General features: G+C 52.5%; 1 protein-coding gene across 2 annotated transcripts in view; it reads right to left on the reverse strand.

Moving 5' to 3' along the window:
* Positions 1-8,825: 8,825 nt before the first annotated feature.
* FBXL6 (F-box and leucine rich repeat protein 6) overlaps positions 8,826-21,058 on the reverse strand; it is a 138,610-nt gene continuing 126,377 nt past the window's right edge. Inside the window, exons 10-15 of one of the 2 annotated variants that reach the window (XM_078686455.1) lie at positions 14,187-16,097; positions 12,378-14,052; positions 11,596-12,299; positions 10,278-10,516; positions 9,843-10,224; positions 8,826-9,554 (exon numbers count right to left, since the gene is read on the reverse strand). In XM_078686455.1, coding sequence (XP_078542581.1) covers positions 15,908-16,097 — 190 coding nt within the window. In that variant the 3' untranslated portion in view covers positions 8,826-9,554; positions 9,843-10,224; positions 10,278-10,516; ... (1 more) ...; positions 12,378-14,052; positions 14,187-15,907. Of the gene's footprint in view, positions 9,555-9,842; positions 10,225-10,277; positions 10,517-11,595; positions 12,300-12,377; positions 16,098-21,058 lie in introns of both variants that reach the window. The other variant, XM_078686454.1, reaches the window with a different exon arrangement.

A 21,058-nucleotide genomic window follows, 5' to 3' on the forward strand; every position in this document is an offset into this window, starting at 1 on the left:
CAGGGTGCTGCAGTCTCTTTCTCATGACCAATGCTTGTTTCCAGATTCGGCCCCGGTTAAATTCCTAGCTCTGTGCTGGGTTTTTCTTGTCCTCCACCGCCACCATGTGGATCTTATGTGCACGACATAATTTCTTTACTTTGCTCCTCGGGAGCCAGTGTTGAGTCTGGCTGTGGCGTTTTTGGGTCTCTCTACTGACAGCTTTTACTGTGTACTGTGTACTGAGTACCAGGGCTTTAAGTGATCGGGCTCTGTTTTATGCTCTGGCACAGGCGGTCCGTTTTTTTCCAGACTGCAGTGACAGCGGCACATGGATGTCCCTTCTTTTTTGAAACTCAGGAACAGCAACACTGTTGTGGTGTTACCAGGGCTTTAAGTGGGAGCTTTTTCAATATTATATACAACAGGCTATTGTTGCTGCTTATTTATCTTATGCAACTAACAACCATTGACAAAGCCAATAGTCCTGCCTTATTGTAAGCATGGTGTTACTTGTTGTATCATATATCTGGATGCAATGAGAGAAACAGCAAAATACAAGTCGGGCGGCACACTATCCTAAGCACAGATTTTTAGCTTATGTCTTTTTAAGCCACAACTTTAATTACATTGGCCACGCCCCTTTGAGAGACCCCCATTTTTTTCATCCCACTTAAAGCCCTGCTGAGAGCTAATGTCACCACACAACATACACATATGGATACGCAAAAAGAAGCTTTTGGACAGCCCGTTTCCGCCTTTGGATACTGTGCTCCGCTGGCTTTAAACATTCGCTTACAGAGCTGTCCATCAGCCTTGGCATCACCCCACACATTTCACAGATGTAAACATCCAATATTTGCCCTCCTTCCTTCTCACACACAACGTTTGGCTGCCAGTGCACCCCACAGCCGCCCGCCCGCAGCTTCTCCCAGACCCCCTCCCCACTCCTGCGCCTGTGCTCCCTCCCACACCCGTTCTTGTCTGTCCAACATTTTTTATTCATTTTCAAAGTAAAAAAAAAATGGCAGCCGGTGCACCATCTTACTATTATTACCAAACTAATTAAACAACAATTGGTCTTTTATCTATCACCTCAAATCAAAACTTCATAGTTTCTAGTCTCTGCGAATCAATTAATTAATCAATCAGTCATTTGTTGAGCGTGCTACCCACCTGTGAGGGTCTCAAAGCGCTGGGGGGAATGGAGCTGCTACTGTTTGAACAACCAGGTCGTGAGAAGTCTCCTGATGCTCAGCAGGTCCTGGGTCTGTCGCAGGTGGATGGGGAGAGTGTTCCATGTCTTGGCGGCGGTGTGGGAGAAGGATCTGCCACTGGTGGTCGTTCGGTGGATGCGTGGAACGGTGGCGAGGGCGAGGTCAGTGGAGCGAAGCTGGCGGTTCGTGGTGTAGAAGGTGAGTCGTTTGTTGAGGTATGCTGGTCCGGCGTCGTGGAGTGCTTTGTGAGCATGGGTGAGGAGCTTGAAGGTGATCCTCTTGTTGACGGGGAGCCAGTGCAGGTTCCTCAGGTGGGCGGTGATGTGGCTGTGGCGGGGGATGTCGAGAATGAGGCGCGCGGAGGCGTTCTGTATGCGTTGTAGTCTCTTCTGAAGTTTAGCCGTGGTTCCCGCGTATAGGGCATTCCCGTAGTCCAGCCTGCTGGTGACGAGGGCCTGGGTGACCGTCCTTCTGGTTCCGGTGGGGATCCTTCTGTAGATCTTGGGAAGCATGCGGAGAGTGTTGAAGCAGGAGACGGCATTGACTTGCTGGGTCATTGACAGAGATGAGTCCAGGATGAACTCCAGGTTGTGTGTGTGGTTGGTGAGTGTCGGCGCAGGTCCCAGCGGGGCTGGCCACCAGGAGTCGTCCCAGGCGGAGGGAGTGGAGCCGAGGATGAGGACCTCCATCTTGTCCGAGATCAGTTTGAGGCGACTGTTCTTCATCGGAAGGGAGGGACGGTGGCAGAGTCTCCCCGACCCGCTTTACTATCAGCTGTGATTGTGACAGCGCTCCGCGCTCCCCACTAGCCGGTACCTGTTTGTTGTGCACCTGCTTGAGCTTTATTTTAAAACTTGTGATTTTAAATTGTGACTAATACTTTTTAAAACCGATTGTACACTCACCGCCTACACTGCGCTGACTTCCTGGGCCTGTGCTCGATCTTCCCCCTGCCCCGCCCCGTTCCGACACGGCAACCAGTGCCGCTTGAGCGGAGGGCGGGACAGGAAGAGCCAGTGACCCCACCCACACTCTCGCGCTGTTAGCGCTCTAGCAGTTCTTCAGGCAGGGCATTTAAGGCGGCGAGGAGCTGCGGCAGCTTGCGGAAGGGAGGGACGGTGGCAGAGTCTCCCCGACCCGCTTTACTATCAGCTGTGATTGTGACAGCGCTCCGCGCTCCCCACTAGCCGGTACCTGTTTGTTGTGCACCTGCTTGAGCTTTATTTTAAAACTTGTGATTTTAAATTGTGACTAATACTTTTTAAAACCGATTGTACACTCACCGCCTACACTGCGCTGACTTCCTGGGCCTGTGCTCGATCTTCCCCCTGCCCCGCCCCGTTCCGACACGGCAACCAGTGCCGCTTGAGCGGAGGGCGGGACAGGAAGAGCCAGTGACCCCACCCACACTCTCGCGCTGTTAGCGCTCTAGCAGTTCTTCAGGCAGGGCATTTAAGCCCTCTCGTCGCTCAGGCGCGCAGCGGTTGCGCGCAGACGGGCGCTTTAGACGCGCCTGAGACGAGCCCGTCTGTGCCCGTCCGTGACCGAACGGGGCCGGGGGCCATGACCCCTACCTCTGCCGCCCCTAATTCTTTAGCTGCGGATAGAATAAGGTACTCCTCCAGGGACCTACGCAAATTGTGGCACCCTCCCCTTAATGGTTGTGGTCAGGAGGACGGCCCTTGTCCCGGGGGTCCGTTCTCTTGCAAACAATGTCATTTTCAGTCACTCTCTGGTTTCCCCCTCTCAGACATTCTAACCCCGGTGGACCCCAACGCCCCGCCCCCCAGGGGTAATAGCATACTATGTAACGTCAGATCTCTCCCGAAGCACCATTCGGAGGTATGGGACTTAATACAATCAACCCGCCCCGACTACTGCTTCTGCACGGAGACATGGCTTAAGCCTCACCTAGTCCCTGCTATCACCCTGGCGGTTCCCTCAGGGTATAAGATTCTCAGGCTTGACCGCCCTGTCAAAACCGGCGGCGGGGTCGCAGTAATCTATAAAGATACTCTCACTGTCACTCTCCTCGATCAATGTTGTACTGACGACATTGAGATACTGGTTTTTAAATTTGGCTCCTCGCCCCCATTCTTCTGGAAGGGAGCATTGGTTTACCGCCCTCCGGGTCCTTACACTGAGGCCTCGACCACTCTCCTGGAGACACTAGCCCCCCATATAAGATCCGGGACTAATTTTGTACTCCTAGGGGACTTCAATGTCCACAGCGAACTGTCCGACAACGCTGAATCCTGCAAACTGTTGACCGACCTATCTGCCCTAGGCTTCAAACAGTGTAACCAGGGCCCGACTCACCAAGCCGGCCACACTCTTGATCTAATTTTATCGAACTCCCATACCCTGATCTGTCATCCCCCTTTGCAGGTTGACTGGACCGACCATTTTATAATTAATTTCTCCCTCCCTACTCTCTTGGAAGAACGCCCCAACCCTGTCCCCCTGCCGTTATGGCGCAGGCAGTGGCATAAGGTATCCGCCAACTCCTTTGGAGCCGCCTTCATTCCTCCTGAGTTTCTCCCATCAGACTCCCCCAATTTGGCTTTGTCCAAATTCAACAAAGCCTTGAGTACGGCGGTCAATCTGATCGCCCCTCTAAGACGCTGCAATATGCGGTCGGGTCGAAAACAAGAACTATGGTACTCAGACGCACTGCGCACTGAGAAAAGAGCCTGCAGAAAGCTGGAGAAATCCTGGAGACTCTCGCGCAGCTCCAGTGATAGAGACAGGTATAGCTCAGCTATGCGACTCTATCATAAAAACATCAGAGCTGCCCGTAAGTCCCACATCATCTCCCAACTCTCTGAAGCTAGTAACGACCCCAAATTGCTGTACCAGGTGCTTTGCACATTCACTAAACCTGTCGCCTGTGACAGTGCAGAGGTGCTAACCCAAAAACTGTGCGACGAAACAGCTGGCTTTTTCACGGAAAAAATTGACGCCATCTACCAAAAAATCTCCCAATCCAGCACATCCGCGGATGATAACGATCCCTCTTCCAGTTTACAGTCTGGAACAGCCTGCGCTGTCCCAGCCTCATTATCTCTCATCCCGGAGATCACCTTAGACCAGGTCAACTCCCTGATTGGGACCATCAAGTCAGGCAGCCCAGTTGACCCCGTACCTGCCCGTGTCATGCACCTTATTGGGAGTGTTATCAGCCCCTGTATTCAAACGGTGATCAATCGCTCCCTGTCTGAGGGACTGGTCCCCCAGGTGTGGAAGGAGGCCATGGTCAAGCCTATCAGGAAGAATTCCACCATTCCCTGGTCGGACTTGACCAATCTGCGGCCAATCTCTCTGCTGCCATTCATCGGCAAATTGACGGAGAAGCACGTCAACCATCATCTCTCCGCTTTTATTGAGCAGACTGGCAGCCTTGACCACTCTCAGTCCGGGTTCAGGCCTAGGCATAGTACCGAGACCGCCCTCCTCTCTGTTACGGATGCTATACGCCTGTCCCTGGACAGAGGTTTGTCTGTGGTGTTGGTGCTGTTGGACTTGTCCGCAGCATTCGACACCATATCCCACGACATTCTCCTCTCCAGATTAAAAGAGATAGGCATTGACAGATCTGCCCTGGCGTGGTTCACCAGCTTTCTCTCAGAGCGGACCCAGAAGGTGAACATGGGCTCCTTTACTTCCGCCTTGGCCAACATCATCAGAGGAGTCCCGCAGGGCTCATGCCTTAGCCCTACGTTGTTTAACGTATATGTCTCCTCTCTGGCCAACATGATTAGGTCCTTTGGGTTTATGCCTATCTCCTACGCTGACGACACGCAGCTGCTGTTCACTTTTAAAACCTTTACCCCGGAGATAAGACAAGCATTCTCCAACGGCATGACTGCAATTGCCAGCTGGATGGCCAAGAATTTTCTACAGTGCAACGTGGGAAAGTCTGAGGTCATGTTATTTGGGGAGGCGAAAATCCTCTGGACCCCAGACTGGTGGCCTTCAAGCCTGGGACATGCTCCGCTCCCTAAACAGGTGGTCAAAAACCTGGGGGTTCGTCTAGACCAGGACCTCACCCTTTCTCACCATGCCGGCACTACGGCGGGTTCATGCTTCCACGTCATTGGCCTCCTTCGGAAGGTGTTCCCCCTTCTACCCGATGACACCCGGAAGACCTTGGTCCAGGCCCTCGTTTTGAGCCGCCTGGACTACTGTAATGGCCTACTCTTAGCGGCCAGTGAGGGAGTGCTCAACAAACTACAGGTGGTGCAGAACACCGCAGCACGGCTGGTGACCAACTCCCCCCCTAGAACTCCTTCCCTCCCCCTCCTCAAAGCCCTTCACTGGCTTCCTATCCGGAAACGGGTAGAATTTAAGATCTGCTGTGTGATACACAAGAGTCTTCACAATCTGGGACCCCATTACCTGGCGGATAAATTTGTCTTCCATCGTCCGTCTCGTATCCTCAGGTCTACCAACCAACAGCTGTTGCAGGTTCCCAGACATTATAAGACCAGACAGGGAGGCCGGGCCCTCTCCATCATGGGTCCACGTCTATGGAACTGTCTCCCCCTCTCCCTCAGAGAGTGCCCCAGTCACCCAGCTTTCAGGAAGCGCCTCAAAACTGTACTATTCTAGGAGGAGGCCTCTCTACCTGTCCACATCGCAGCACCGCGCGGAGATACACCTTCGGGTGTGATGCCGGCGCGTAACAAACCCATAAATAAATAAATAAAATAAATAAATAAATCCATTCGGTGACGGCCTTCATTCCATCATAGAAGTTAGTTTTGGCGGTGGCAGGGTCTTTGGTGAGGGAGAGGATCAGCTGGGTGTCATTGGCGTATGAGATGATGTTGAGGTTGTGTGATCGGACAATGTAGGCGAGCAGTGTCATGTAGACGTTGAAGAGGGTCGGGCTGAGGGATGATCCTTGGGGTACGCCGCAGGCGATCTTGGTGGCTTCGGATCGGAATGGAGGGAGGCGGACACTCTGGGTTCGGTCAGTGAGGGAGGAGGTGATCCAGTCCAGGGCTTTGTCGCGGATCCCTGCGTTGTAGAGGCGTGTGCGTAGGGTGTGGTGGCAGACGGTGTCGAAGGCGGCCGAGAGGTCTAGGAGGATGAGGGCCACGGTTTTGCCGTTGTCCAGCAGGGTCCTGATGTCGTCGGTGGTGGCGATGAGGGCGGTTTCGGTGCTGTGGTTGCTGAGGAATCCGAATTGGGACGAGTCCAGGGTGTTGTTCTCTTCGAGGAAGCGGGTCAGTTGTCTGTTGACGATCTTCTTGATGACTTTTGCCGGGAACGGGAGCAGGGAGATGGCCAGAAGATCTTGAGCTACTTTGGGTCTGCCTTGGGTTTCTTGAGTAGGGCGTTGATCTCTGCATGTTTCCAGCTTTCCGGGAAGGTGGCGGATTGGAGTGAGCAGTAGAAGATCTTTTGGAGTTGGGGTGCGTTGATGGAGCTCGCTTTGTTGAAGATGTGGTGGGGGCAGGGTTCTGATTGTGATCCGGAGTGGATGATGTTTAAGGTTCTGATGGTGTCTTCGTCGTTGATGTGGTTCCAGCAGATCAGGAGGCCGGTGTGGCTTTGGGGCGGTGAGTCTAGGGTGTCAGCGGCTGTGGGGGGGGGGGGGGGGGGGGGGGGTCTGGATGTTGAAGCTGTCGTGGATGTCTATGATCTTGCGGGGGAAGAAGGTGGCTAGAGAGTCACAGAGGTCATGACAGCGGGATGTCGTTGGAGCTGGAGCTGGGATCGGCGAGTTCCTTCACGATGTTGAAGAGCTCTTTGCTGTTATGTGCTTTGTTGTCGATGCGCTCCTTGAAGGAGGTCCTTTTTGCGGTTCGAATGAGTTGGTGGTGTCTGCGGCTGGCGTTTTTGAGGGCTGCATAGTTGTCCGGTGTTTGCTCGTGGTGCCATTTCTTCACTATTCTTTGGCAGGTCTGCTTGGATGCCTGGAGGTCGGCGGTGAACCAGATGGCCCTTCTGACGGTGCCCATTATAGATAATGGGGTAACCCAAAAAGTCAAGACGGACCTGGGTGCAAGTACGGGAATGAAAACAATGGTCCGTGACCAATTTAACATGAATTCAATTCGATTATACACAGTCTGTGTTGTGTAGAACACTACAACACTGATACTCAATATCCCAATGAAATTCCTCTTGCATGCACTCAATAGCGATCATGAATACATGTTTAGAGGCCACACAGAAATTAGCGCCAACAAGATCAAATTAATTTTAAACATGTACATTTATTTGGTAGTCACAATAAAGAGTTTTTTCTTGAAATGTAGGTTGCGCGCAAGAAAAGAAAAGGGGGAGGGTTGTGGTAGTGGTGGGTGGTGACAGGGTAAATCACAGGAATAAGGATAGACAAAATTTCGATGATTCTGGAGTTACTGGTAATCAAACCAGACAATAAAAACCTGTCCAATATATCATTTTCATTTCCATGTAATCTGTACATTTTTCAATATGCAATTATTGCAATTTCCAAAGAAATGTCGGACAAGCAGTAGGTACAGGTCTCCTCCCCATAAGACCTGTACCTAATGCTTGTCAGACATTTAAATTAATGTACGTTTGAAATTAAATTGATCTTGTTGGCGCTAATTTCTGTGTGGCCTCTATACATGTATTCATGATCAGCTATTTAAGTGCATGCAAGAGGAATTTCATTGGGATATTGAGTAACAGTGTTGTAGTGTTTTACACAACACAGACTGTGTATAATCGAATGGAATTCATGTTAAATTGGTCACGGACCATTGTTTTCATCCCCTTCTGTCGGTGCGTCTGTTTGAAGGTTTCTTGATCGGGGTGAGGGTGTTGGCGCAGTCGTCGATCCATTGCCTGAGGTTGCGGGCGGCTGTGTCGGTGTGGGCGGTAGGTCGGTCTCAGGCGAGGGTGGTGATTAGCTGGTCTTCGGTGACCTTGTTCCAGCTGCTTTGGGGACTCCTTGTTGGTGATTTTCTCGAAGGAGAAGTGGATGCAGCGGTGGACATTAATTAATATTATTCGATTTAACGGTAATCCAATTATCAACCAGGATGGATTTAAGACTGAGGAGACCATGGCCTGATGTAAAAGTCTAACACTCGACCTGTCGTACTCACTTTGCCCCACTGCCACTTCATACTGGACTCACCACATGGGCAACCAGATGTGACCCTGCTCCAATGGGAAGAGTCCAGCCCGAACTGCCAGGCCAGGTCCTCCCTGAACAGAAATGCAAGCAAGCCATTAAACTTCTGACAGTAGGTCATAGCAGATGCCATAAGTGAGCATGTGACTTACTGAGTCATCTTGCCTCTCCACAAAATGGCAGCTGCCCAGTTATGAAACACCACAGATCTGCAAACAACAGAAACAACCCGTCATACTCCAGCGATCAGATCTTCTACCCTGGAAGTATGAAACGCTAAGTGGGTCCTGCAAGGAATCTAATGTGTTACCTCTTGGATTCATGTACAGATTACGAAAGTGTAATCTTCATTACAATGAGTAATCGCTTGTCTACAGTGAGTAGAGCTGATGCAGAGGTTTGAAGCAGCCACACAGGCCCCTGAAAACAGAACTCACACCAGACACGGATCCGAAGGAACAAAGCACAGGCAAATGTCCAAACAATGCTTTATAACAAAGAGGGCACAGTTGTATTTACAAAACAATTTTATTAAAATCAAAAAATTCAATTATAACAAACATGAATGACAAAATATTCTGAAAAAAACTAAATATATACAATGTAAGGAACAAAGGCAGAGAGAAAATTGGCAAATGTTGAATGAGTCACCTGGTATCACATGGATGTCCAAGAAAGGTCCAGGAGGGCTCAATCCATGGAACATTTTGAAGATATCCACATAAGATCCATTTATATACAATGCATCGAAAAGTATACATGGGGATGTACTAAGGATCCCTAAGGGCCCCAGAGCTGGGCGGCCCTACTCCATGGTGCTTGTGCGTAAGATGACGGGGGCACAGGGCCATTGAAAAGAGTTTCTTCAAGAGCAAGATTGGGGCCAGAGAGCTGCAACAAAGCGCTTGACAGCAGCTTGTATCTACAGAGGAACAAGGACACAGACTAGTGAAGCGAGCAAAGCACAGGAACCGGTGAACTACAATCTCTAGGATACAGGTGGCCCTTCTAGACTCTAGGTCGAGTCTCTAGGCTGGAGGTGGGACTGGCTGTCTCTAGGCCAGAGGCGGCACTTCCCATCTCTAGGCTGGAGGTGAAACTGCCTGTCTCTAGGCTGGAGGCAGACCCCCCTGTCCCTAGGCCAGAGGAGGCACTTCCTGTCTCTAGGCCAGAGGGGGCACTTCCTGTCTCTAGGCCAGAGGCAGACCCCCCTGTCGCTAGGCCAGAGGGGGCACTTCCTGTCTCTAGGCCAGAGGCAGACCCCCCGTCGCTAGGCCAGAGGCATCGCCCCTGTCCCTAGGCCAGAAGGGGCACTTCCTGTCTCTAGGCCAGAGGCAGACCCCCCGTCGCTAGGCCAGAGGCATCGCCCCTGTCCCTAGGCCAGAGGGGGCACTTCCTGTCTCTAGGCCAGAGGCAGACCCCCCTGTCGCTAGGCCAGAGGCATCCCCCCTGTCCCTAGGCCAGAGGGGGCACTTCCTGTCTCTAGGCCAGAGGCAGACCCCCCGTCGCTAGGCCAGAGGCATCGCCCCTGTCCCTAGGCCAGAGGGGGCACTTCCTGTCTCTAGGCCAGAGGCAGACCCCCCTGTCGCTAGGCCAGAGGCATCCCCCCTGTCCCTAGGCCAGAGGGGGCACTTCCTGTCTCTAGGCTGGAGGCAGACCCCCCTGTCGCTAGGCCAGAGGCATCCCCCTGTCCCTAGGCCAGAGGGGGCACTTCCTGTCGCTAGGCCAGAGGCATCCCCCCTGTCCCTAGGTCAGAGGGGGCACTTCACGTCTCTAGGCCCGAGGCGGCACTTCCCATCTCTAGGATGGAGGTGGGACTGCCTGCCTCTGCCTCAAGGTTAGAGGTGGCACGTCCCATCTCTCAGCCAGAGGTGGGACTGCCTGTCCCTAGGCCAGAGGCAGCACTTCCTGTCTCTAGGCCAGAGGTGGTACTTCCATCTCTAGGCTGGAGGTGGGAATGCCTGTCCCTAGGCCAGAGGTGGCACATCCCATTACTAGGCTGGAGATGGGACTGCCTGTCTCTAGGCCAGTGGTGACCCTTCCTGTCTCTAGGCCAGTGGTGACCCTTCCTGTCTTTAGGCCAGTGGTGACCCTTCCTGTCTCTAGGCCAGTGGTGACCCTTCCTGTCTTTAGGCCAGTGGTGACCCTTCCTGTCTTTAGGCCAGTGGTGACCCTTCCTGTCTTTAGGCCAGTGGTGACCCTTCCTGTCTCTAGGCCAGTGGTGACCCTTCCTGTCTCTAGGCCAGTGGTGACCCTTCCTGTCTTTAGGCCAGTGGTGACCCTTCCTGTCTCTAGGCCAGTGGTGACCCTTCCTGTCTCTAGGACACAGATGGCACTTCTAGACTCTAGGTAGAGGTAGCTCGAGTGCAAACCCAGGGATAAAGACAGGACTCCCTGTTTCTAGGCCAGAGGTGGTACTTCCATCTCTAGGCTGGAGGCAGACCCCCCTGTCCCTAGGCCAGAGGCAGACCCCCTGTCCCTAGGCCAGAGGCAGACCCCCCTGTCCCTAGGCCAGAGGCAGACCCCCCTGTCCCTAGGCCACAGGTGGCACTTCCCATTACTAGGCTGGAGATGGGACTGCCTGTCTCTAGGCCAGAGGTGACCCTTCCTGTCTCTAGGTTGGAGGTGACCCTTCCTGTCTCCAGGTTGGAGGTGACCCTTCCTGTCTCTAGGCCAGAGGTGACCCTTCCTGTCTCTAGGCCAGAGGTGACCCTTCCTGTTTCTAGGCCAGCGGTGACCCTTCCTGTCTCTAGGTTGGAGGTGACCCTTCCTGTCTCCAGGTTGGAGGTGACCCTTCCTGTCTCTAGGCCAGAGGTGACCCTTCCTGTCTCTAGGCCAGAGGTGACCCTTCCTGTCTCCTGGTTGGAGGTGACCCTTCCTGTCTCTAGGTTGGAGGTGGTACTCCCTGTCTCAAGGCCAGAGGTGACCCTTCCTGTCTCTAGGCCAGGGGTGACCCTTCCTGTCTCTAGGCCAGGGGTGACCCTTCCTGTCTCTAGGCCAGAGTGGACCCTTTCTGTCTCTAGGCCAGGGGTGACCCTTCCTGTCTCTAGGGCAGAGGTGACCCTTCCTGTCTCTAGGCCAGGGGTGACCCTTCCTGTCTTTAGGTTGGAGGTGACCCTTCCTGTCTCTAGGTTGGAGGTGACCCTTCCTGTCTCAAGGCCAGAGGTGACCCTTCCTGTCTCTAGGTTGGAGGTGACCCTTCCTGTCTCTAGGTTGGAGGTGACCCTTCCTGTCTCGAGGTTGGAGGTGACCCTTCCTGTCTCTAGGTTGGAGGTGAACCTTCCTGTCTCTAGGCCAGAGGTGACCCTTCCTGTCTCAAGGCCAGAGGTGACCCTTCCTGTCTCTAGGCCAGGGGTGACCCTTCCTGTCTCTAGGGCAGAGGTGACCCTTCCTGTCTAGGCCAGGGGTGACCCTTCCTGTCTTTAGGTTGGAGGTGACCCTTCCTGTCTCTAGGCCAGAGGTGACCCTTCCTGTCTCTAGGCCAGCGGTGACCCTTCCTGTCTCTAGGTTGGAGGTGACCCTTCCTGTCTCCAGGTTGGAGATGACCCTTCCTGTCTCCAGGTTGGAGATGACCCTTCCTGTCTCTAGGCCAGAGTGGACCCTTTCTGTCTCTAGGCCAGGGGTGACCCTTCCTGTCTCTAGGCCAGAGTGGACCCTTTCTGTCTCTAGGCCAGGGGTGACCCTTCCTGTCTCTAGGGCAGAGGTGACCCTTCCTGTCACTAGGCCAGGGGTGACCCTTCCTGTCTTTAGGTTGGAGGTGACCCTTCCTGTCTCTAGGTTGGAGGTGACCCTTCCTGTCTCAAGGCCAGAGGTGACCCTTCCTGTCTCTAGGTTGGAGGTGACCCTTCCTGTCTCTAGGTTGGAGGTGACCCTTCCTGTCTCTAGGTTGGAGGTGACCCTTCCTGTCTCTAGGTTGGAGGTGAACCTTCCTGTCTCTAGGCCAGAGGTGACCCTTCCTGTCTCTAGGTTGGAGGTGAACCTTCCTGTCTCTAGGTTGGAGGTGAACCTTCCTGTCTCTAGGTTGGAGGTGACCCTTCCTGTCTCTAGGTTGGAGGTGGTACTCCCTGTCTCAAGGCCAGAGGTGACCCTTCCTGTCTTTAGGCCAGTGGTGACCCTTCCTGTCTCTAGGCCAGTGGTGACCTTCCTGTCTCTAGGCCAGTGGTGACCCTTCCTGTCTCTAGGACACAGATGGCACTTCTAAACTCTAGGTAGAGGTAGCTCGAGTGCAAACCCAGGGATAAAGACAGGACTCCCTGTTTCTAGGCCAGAGGTGGTACTTCCATCTCTAGGCTGGAGGCAGACCCCCCTGTCCCTAGGCCAGAGGCAGACCCCCCTGTCCCTAGGCCAGAGGTGGCACTTCCTGTCTCCAGGCTGGAGATGGGACTGCCTGTCTCTAGGCCAGAGGCATCCCCCCTGTCCCTAGGCCAGAGGTGGCACTTCCCATTACTAGGCTGGAGATGGGACTGCCTGTCTCTAGGCCAGAGGTGACCCTTCCTGTCTCTAGGTTGGAGGTGACCCTTCCTGTCTCCAGGTTGGAGATGACCCTTCCTGTCTCTAGGCCAGAGTGGACCCTTCCTGTCTCTAGGCCAGCGGTGACCCTTCCTGTCTCTAGGTTGGAGGTGACCCTTCCTGTCTCCAGGTTGGAGATGACCCTTCCTGTCTCTAGGCCAGAGTGGACCCTTCCTGTCTCTAGGCCAGAGTGGACCCTTCCTGTCTCTAGGCCAGCGGTGACCCTTCCTGTCTCTAGGTTGGAGGTGACCCTTCCTGTCTCCAGGTTGGAGATGACCCTTCCTGTCTCTAGGCCAGAGTGGACCCTTTCTGTCTCTAGGCCAGAGGTGACCCTTCCTGTCTCCAGGTTGGAGGTGACCCTTCCTGTCTCTAGGGCAGAGGTGACCCTTCCTGTCTCCAGGTTGGAGGTGACCCTTCCTGTCTCTAGGCCAGAGGGGACCCTTCCTGTCTCTAGGGCAGAGGTGACCCTTCCTGTCTCTAGGCCAGGGGTGACCCTTCCTGTCTCTAGGGCAGAGGTGACCCTTCCTGTCTCTAGGGCAGAGGTGACCCTTCCTGTCTCCAGGTTGGAGGTGACCCTTCCTGTCTCTAGGCCAGAGGGGACCCTTCCTGTCTCTAGGCCAGGGGTGACCCTTCCTGTCTCTAGGCCAGTGGTGACCCTTCCTGTCTCAAGGCCAGAGGTGACCCTTCCTGTCTCTAGGCCAGAGGTGACCCTTCCTGTCTCTAGGTTGGAGGTGACCCTTCCTGTCTCTAGGTTGGAGGTGAACCTTCCTGTCTCTAGGTTGGAGGTGACCCTTCCTGTCTCTAGGTTGGAGGTGAACCTTCCTGTCTCTAGGTTGGAGGTGGTACTCCCTGTCTCAAGGCCAGAGGTGACCTTTTCTGTCTCCAGGCCAGGGGTGACTCTTCCTGTCTCTAGGTTGGAGGTGACCCTCCCTGTCTCTAGGCCAGCGGTTACCCTTCCTGTCTCTAGGCCGGAGATGACCCTTCCTGTCTCTAAGCTGGAGGTGACCCTTCCTGTCTCTAGGCCAGAGATGACCCTTCCTGTCTCTAGGCCGGAGATGACCCTTCCTGTCTCTAGGCCAGAGATGACCCTTCCTGTCTCTAGGCCAGAGATGACCCTTCCTGTCTCTAGGCCAGAGGTGACCCTTCCTGTCTCTAGGCCAGAGGTGACCCTTCCTGTCTCTAGGCCAGAGGTGACCCTTCCTGTTTCTAGGCCAAAAGTGACCCATCCTGTTTTTAGGTTGGAGATGGGATTTTTTTTATCTCAAGGCCACAAATGACCCTTCTTGTCTGTAGGTTGGAGGTACCCCTTCCTGTCTCTAGGTTGGACGTACCCCTTACTGTCTCTAGGTTGGAGGTGGGACTTTCTATGTCTGTAGGCCAGAGGTGACGCTTCCTGTCTTTAGGCCAGAGGTGACCCTTCCTGTCTCTAGGCCAGAGGTGACCCTTCCTGTCTCTAGGCCAGAGGTGACGCTTCCTGTCTTTAGGCCAGAGGTGACCCTTCCTGTCTCTAGGCCAGAGGTGACCCTTCCTGTCTCTAGGCCAGAGGTGTCCCTTCCTGTCTCTAGGCCAGAGGTGACCCTTCCTGTTTCTAGGCCAAAAGTGACCCATCCTGTTTTTAGGTTGGAGGTGGGATTTTTTTTATCTCAAGGCCACAAATGACCCTTCTTGTCTGTAGGTTGGAGGTGACCCTTCCTGTCTCTAGGTTGGACGTACCCCTTACTGTCTCTAGGTTTGAGGTGGGACTTTCTATGTCTGTAGGCCAGAGGTGACGCTTCCTGTCTTTAGGCCAGAGGTGACCCTTCCTGTCTCTAGGCCAGAGGTGACCCTTCCTATCTCTAGGCCAGAGATGACCCTTCCTGTCACTACGTTGGAGGTGGGGCCTTCTGTGTCTATGCGAGAGGTCACCCTTCCTGTCTTTTGCCTGGAGACAGGACTTCCTGTCTCCAGGCTGGAAGCTGGACATCTGCCTCTAGAGAGCATGAGATCAGGAACTAGCTTGGAGGTGGACTGTTCTGACACAGGCTGGAAAATTATCATACCAGGCACTAGGCTGTGGTGGGCCTTCGTGTCTATATACCATTGCTGGAGGTGGGTATTTCTGTTTGAAGGCGGAGAAAGAATCAGCTCAGGTCCAGGTAGATATTCCTCTTTCTAGGTTAGGGCCCGAATGTGGGTCTTCCTGCTGCGTTGCAGCATCAGACACCAGATGTGGACTGTGGATATGGGTCTTCCTGTCACAAGGCTGAGGCAGCATCCAACAGGAGTAGATAAAACAGAAGCTTACATGTTACAAACTTTAAGACTATAATTAACAAAGCAAAGTTGGTAAAGCATGATCTGAGGAAGATGAGAAGTCAACACAGACAATCAATCAGTGAAAACTGCACTCCGGCATGAAGGTATATGAAGCTTTAGAAACAGACTCACCAGCCCCCTTCTATGACAAAACAAGCTGAAGAATATGGACACTATTAGGCTGTCCTTAATTCTATTCGGGTTTACATTCTGGTCTAGATGGCAGCGGGTTGCTGAAGGATCATCTGTTAGACTCCCCGTTCTTAGTCACGTGTGTCACATCCAACATCAGATGCAGAATCTCTACGAAAACAATAAAACTTTCATCAACAGCTCCCAAAAACTGTGTAGCTCTCTCTCTATGTGTCCAGAGAATCTGAACTGTAAACAGGCACATGTCTGACACAGTGGGAGAGTTGTATCCCTGAAAACTGTATGCTTGTTAGACATTCAATCAGTATTCAGGAAGTGGCTTGTACCAATGGCTTAGCATTTATAGGGGTTTTACACCAAGACGATGGTACTCCACAGGTTGAGTAAAAACTGCTTCTCAGTGCCCCAACTCATGCTTACGTGTGTACGCAGAACACGTCGCACTACCCCTCCATGTGCCCACCAGGATGGACTGGACCATGCACGTTTGCACCTTGGCCGTCATGTACCCTGCGGCAGAAGTCTCCATTCCACTGTTGGCATGGTTGCCGTATAGGAGAAGATTGTCCACCTTCGACAGTAAAGGCGAGGAGGCCTCATACCATTACAAGTCATGCTCTGGCAGAGTAGCAGCTCAGCGTGTCCTGGTGGCACCTCTTTTGGTCTTCTGCATCTCTTCAGGTTCCTCTTCCCCACACACCAGTTTCTGCAGCAACTGCTGGATGTCCGGCTGTCCACTGTATGCCCTTTTCATCCCACGTGGAAGGCAGCGGCATGAGGTCAGGTTGAGGTAAGTAAGAAGCGGACAGGAAAGGATGACATCTCTAGAGAAAAGAGAGGTGAGAAGGTCAGTGCCAGCAGGACCCTAATGTTTATACAGACTTATTCCTCTCTGAGTGCTGGGCAATGAATCAAATTTGAAAAGAAGAGGCACTACAGCGAGGGCTGCGCCAGGCTTGGGGCTAGACCCAGTCTCCCACCAAATCAAGCCGAACTAACCCGGATCAAGGAAGGACTTAAAGTCACATTTGATCTCAGTTTGTCAACACAGAAGACAAAGCTTCTCTTCCGATATACACAATCTACTTAGTCCAACAATAAACTAGAGGTAACCAGATTGGAAAAATGACACTGCCTTCTCTACCTCCCCTCAAAAGAAGAACTCTGTGATTACAGAGACTCCCTCCCCCATCACCCCCCCCAGCCTGAATTACAGAAACTCTTTACTTAGGAATGAGAGGGGAAACTCATCACCAAGGTGCAGTTAACCCAAGCCATGCCACAAGAATTATCCTAGTTCGTCTGATCGTCTGATGCACCAGGGTTGTTTTACAAAGTATCTTCAGGGTGCCACACATTCAAAACAAGCACAATTATAAGAATATGATTCATAATAATAAAAGGAAAAATAAATTACTTAGAAAAATGATGTTAATCATGCACAACACCCTCACATCAACAGCATAGTAAAGCAGTAAATGACAGCAGATCATTCCTCATCACACGGAATAGGTCAGGAGTCTTTTTAGAAGATGAGGAAATGGCCCCAGACATTTTTGAAGAAAACTCCAGTGTTAGCGCTTAGTGACTTACCTAAGTCACTTCATGGGTGGGTTTAATATTTTTGGCATAGGATACAGCTCAATGCAAGAAGTTAAATCACAGCACCTGCTTATTGAGAGAGTGGCACCAGCTGCCCCCTCAAACAGACCTGCTGAAAGCTTGTCTGAATCCAGCATTAGGCCATCTGGAAGCAGCACTCTTACACAGTCGATCCAGGCCCAATCATCCCCGGTGTGCTCAGACCAGTCAGCGCAGGCGTACTGCACTCAATCAACCCTCCAATCACCGATCGCCTTTGAGATGGATAGAAAGAACTAGGTTCAATTCATACTCCACTCCCAGTTTTCTTCTTCTATCGCCAGGGCTCCCCTACATTGAGGAAGGCTGCCAGGTTTGCCACTCTGAGGATAGGAGCCTAGAAGGGAGGCTCCCCTGCTAAGGGGACCAGCCACTTCCACCAGGTGTCACATTTAGCCTTGTGCACAGGCTCCTTGTCGCAAGCTTGTCCAGCAGGATGCGACTGCTGCCTGCCCTAACTATTGGAAGCCATGGGACCCCACAGGGTGGTTGACTTACCTGGCCATGCCCCGTCCTGGCCTTCACAAGGACACCAAGATGCATCCTTTCACACAGAACACTAAGAGAAAAGTACGCTAGCGGGGTAAGGCTGGAGACCAGTTGTATATGGCAGTCTCTGTACTAATAGTATCTGGTTTATCTGGTCTCGCGGCTTCCGCTTCAATATGTGCATAAATGACACACGGGCCCTTCAAATGTTTAGTTTTCACCCCAGTATATCAGATTTGAATCATGTCCCAAATAGCTCCAAGTGAGCGAGTGAGGTAAACAAGCCTGAAGTTGTTTGGAAAATTACTCCCACGAGAATTCTACAAATTGTACATTTTCCTCCTGCCAAGAATCACTTTTTTCTCTACATCGATTCAATATTTTCTCAATGTATCCATCATCCACCCTTCGCTCCACCCACCCAGTCACCCCCCCTCCCTTCATCCATCCTTCTCCCCATATTTCTTCCATCCATCCTTATCCACATCCATCCCTCCATCCTCCTCTCTATCTATCTATCGCCACATTCATACCTCCTCGCTCCACTTTTATCACCATCTCTCCTTCTCTCCAAACCTCCCTCCCTTATTTCCTTTCACTGCATGAGATCTATTTATGACCTTTGCAGACCAGAGTCTTCGACAAAAGTCAAAGGAGCGTTAAACACATAAATGTTTCATATCACACACAACTGTCCAATGATACCCACCTCCTGCTTAAACTGCTGAAGTGGGGGTGGTAATGATGCGCCTGTAGGGAGCCCATCATTGGTTCGCCCCTGAATCAAAGGTCAGGTGCATTGCAGCGCACAGAGCTGTTCACTGTGTGGTCTTTATTAAAGGCAGAGTAGCACTTAATACACCCATCAGATCTTTGCGCTAGACCCCTTGAATTCCTTCAAGCAAAGGAACTTCAAAGGCATGGGAAAGTCAGCCTTCCGGTCTAAATCCTAAGCAGTGGAGCAGTCTCACATGAACCAGCCAGAAAAGACCAAAGTTCTACACCAGTTCCAGAAACCATCCAATTCATCTATTCTCCCTACGGTGGCGCGCTCTGCTGGACGCGGCAGGACATTTCTTCAAGCATGCTCTCTGTTGGACCCGGCCTCGTGGCGTGGTCCTACCCCTCCCGCATGGCGGGCCCTGGACGACATCGGCCCTCCATCGACCCGCTGTCGCCCCCCGGACACCACCCTCAACGAACTCTCGACGAGAGCCGCCCCCCCTGGCAACCCCTGGCTCTCTCCCCCTGGAACCCGGCGGACCCGGCTCGCCCCAACTCTGCAGGTCCGGTCACCACCCCGGGCCACCCTTTCAGGCCCGACTCCATCTTGGGCCCATCACGTCCCGAGCACGTGGCCTCGGCCCGACCCCGGCCGCGGCCCCAGCGAAGCCCCGACATCGTGGCACCAAGATCAACCCAGGTGGTAAAGTGGCCACTTGACGGATCAAGGAGGAGAGGAGTTTCGATGGCCCTCCAGCTGTCCCCGGACGCCTGGTATCGATCGCCCTCCGGCCTCCCTGGGCGCTGGCTCCACCCCCCTGCTGGGTGTCTGGACACCTTCATCCCGGCCCCTCTGACCCCCAGGCGAGAGGGTCCGGACATCAGAGGACTCCAGTCCTATATCCGGGCCAGCCCTGGATCAGGAAGTTAGTTGTATCTGGGAGTCGAAGCCCTGCTGACCTCGTCGCGGCTGATCCTGATAAGAACTCTTGTGCCTGGAACCTGGAACCTCTGAGCCCTGCCGACGCTGTCGCGGCTCCACCAAGCTGAACCATCCTCTGAGCCCTGCTGACTCTGTCGCGGCTCCACCAAGCTGAACCATCCTCTGAGCCCTGCTGACGCTGTCGCGGCTCCACCAAGCTGAACCATCCTCTGAGTCCTGCTGACGCTGTCGCGGCTCCACCAAGCTGAACCATCCTCTGAGCCCTGCTGACGCTGTCGCGGCTCCACCAAGCTGAACCTTCCTCTGAGCCCTGCTGACGCTGTCGCGGCTCGACCAAGTTGAACCATCTTCGGAGCCCTGCTGACGCTGTCGCGGCCCGACCCAGCTGAACCATCCTCGGAGCCCTGCTGACGACGTCGCGGCTCCTTGCACCCCCCAGCTCGAGGATTGAGAGTTGTGCACAGGGTATCCTAGTACCAGTTGGTACCAAGACTGTCCCGCTACCCCCTTCCCCTGATACTGAGACTTTTTGAGGATCTCACGATCCCCCTGTACATATTGCTGCGAAACTTGCCTTTATTCTTTATATAAAGACTCTTAAATTTACTCTCGTGTGGTGTCTCTCTGTGGTGGTGTGATTGCTCGGCTGTTACGATAGTAGGAGAGGAGCCTCGCCAAGGAGGCCTCTCGACGGCGCTCGGCCAATTCCATGCGGAGAGGTGGGTCTCGGGGCGGACAGTCAGACATCTTCTGTCTCCCCTGGGATCGCCTTTCTAACACTCTCTATACCAGATTCTAGTAATAGTAGGAAGAGGATGAGAAGGAGAAGTATTATGAGCAGTGGTATTAATAGGGATAGTGGTAAGACAAGATGTGGAGGGGACAGTGGATTAATACTCTTTAGACATGTCTGTGATGCTGATCTGCTGTAAGTTGGTGCAATAGTACCAATTATGCTGTTTAAGGGATCCAATGTTATACGTGCATTTATATTTATTTGCATATGGTGTGACTCACATCTCTCTCCTTATTTGGGGGGCAGGAGCAGGGAATGGGAGAAGTTAATGAACTGTAATGTTATTTCGCATTTAAAATCAATACATTAATAAAAAAAAGGCTAGTGGTAAGGGTAGTAGGACAACTAGTAGAAATAGTAGGATTTTTAGTAGCTGTAGGAGTGATGAGAGTAGCAGGAACTGTAAGAGTAGCAGTACATTCTGGAGTAGGAGAAGTATTATGAATAGCGCAAGCACAATTCGAAGTAGTAGGAGGCGTAACACTGAAAATAGCAGGAGTACTACTAATAGCAGCAGTAGTATTATACGTAGCAGCAGTAGTACTAGAAGCAGCAGGAGTAATATTAGAAAAGGCAGGAGTAGTAGTAATATTATGGATAGTAGCAGTACTAATATGAATAGTACAAGTAGTATTCAAAGTAGTAGGGGACATAATACTGAAAACAGCAGGGGTAGTAGTAATATTACTAACTGTGGCTGCGAAGAGTGTTATCAGCAGCAGCACTGGTACACGCTTGATTCAAAAAGTGAAATGTTAGCGATGAGTACCGAAGTGTTTGGAGGGACAGTAGCCGGACGCCCACCATGCCTCGCTGTAGACTCCATCAGCACACTGTTTCTGTACGTCTCATCATTCGTTTTCACGCGCTCAGTAATATGGATTTGCTCATGTCTCTCCACGTTTGGCGCCAGAGTGACTCGCTGACAAGCTATAAACTGCGTAGCTGAGATGGCGGGCACTTGCATGTTGTCCCCACTTCCTCACCCCATTCTAGTAGAGTCATCTCTAGCTTTTTAAATCCCTGATCTCTACCCACGCACACCAGCCTGAGATGCACTGACCTAAACCCCCAATCAAAATCCATGAAACTGTCACACACGGCGGTCAAAGTCATCTCACGGTGCTTCACGAACACAATACTCTGCTCCATCTACGTTGGAGTGCCAAGGATGAGACTGCTCTACGGTTCAT

Source organism: Lissotriton helveticus, chromosome 4_1 (assembly GCF_964261635.1).
Source record: "Lissotriton helveticus chromosome 4_1, aLisHel1.1, whole genome shotgun sequence".
NCBI lineage: Eukaryota > Metazoa > Chordata > Amphibia > Caudata > Salamandridae > Lissotriton > Lissotriton helveticus.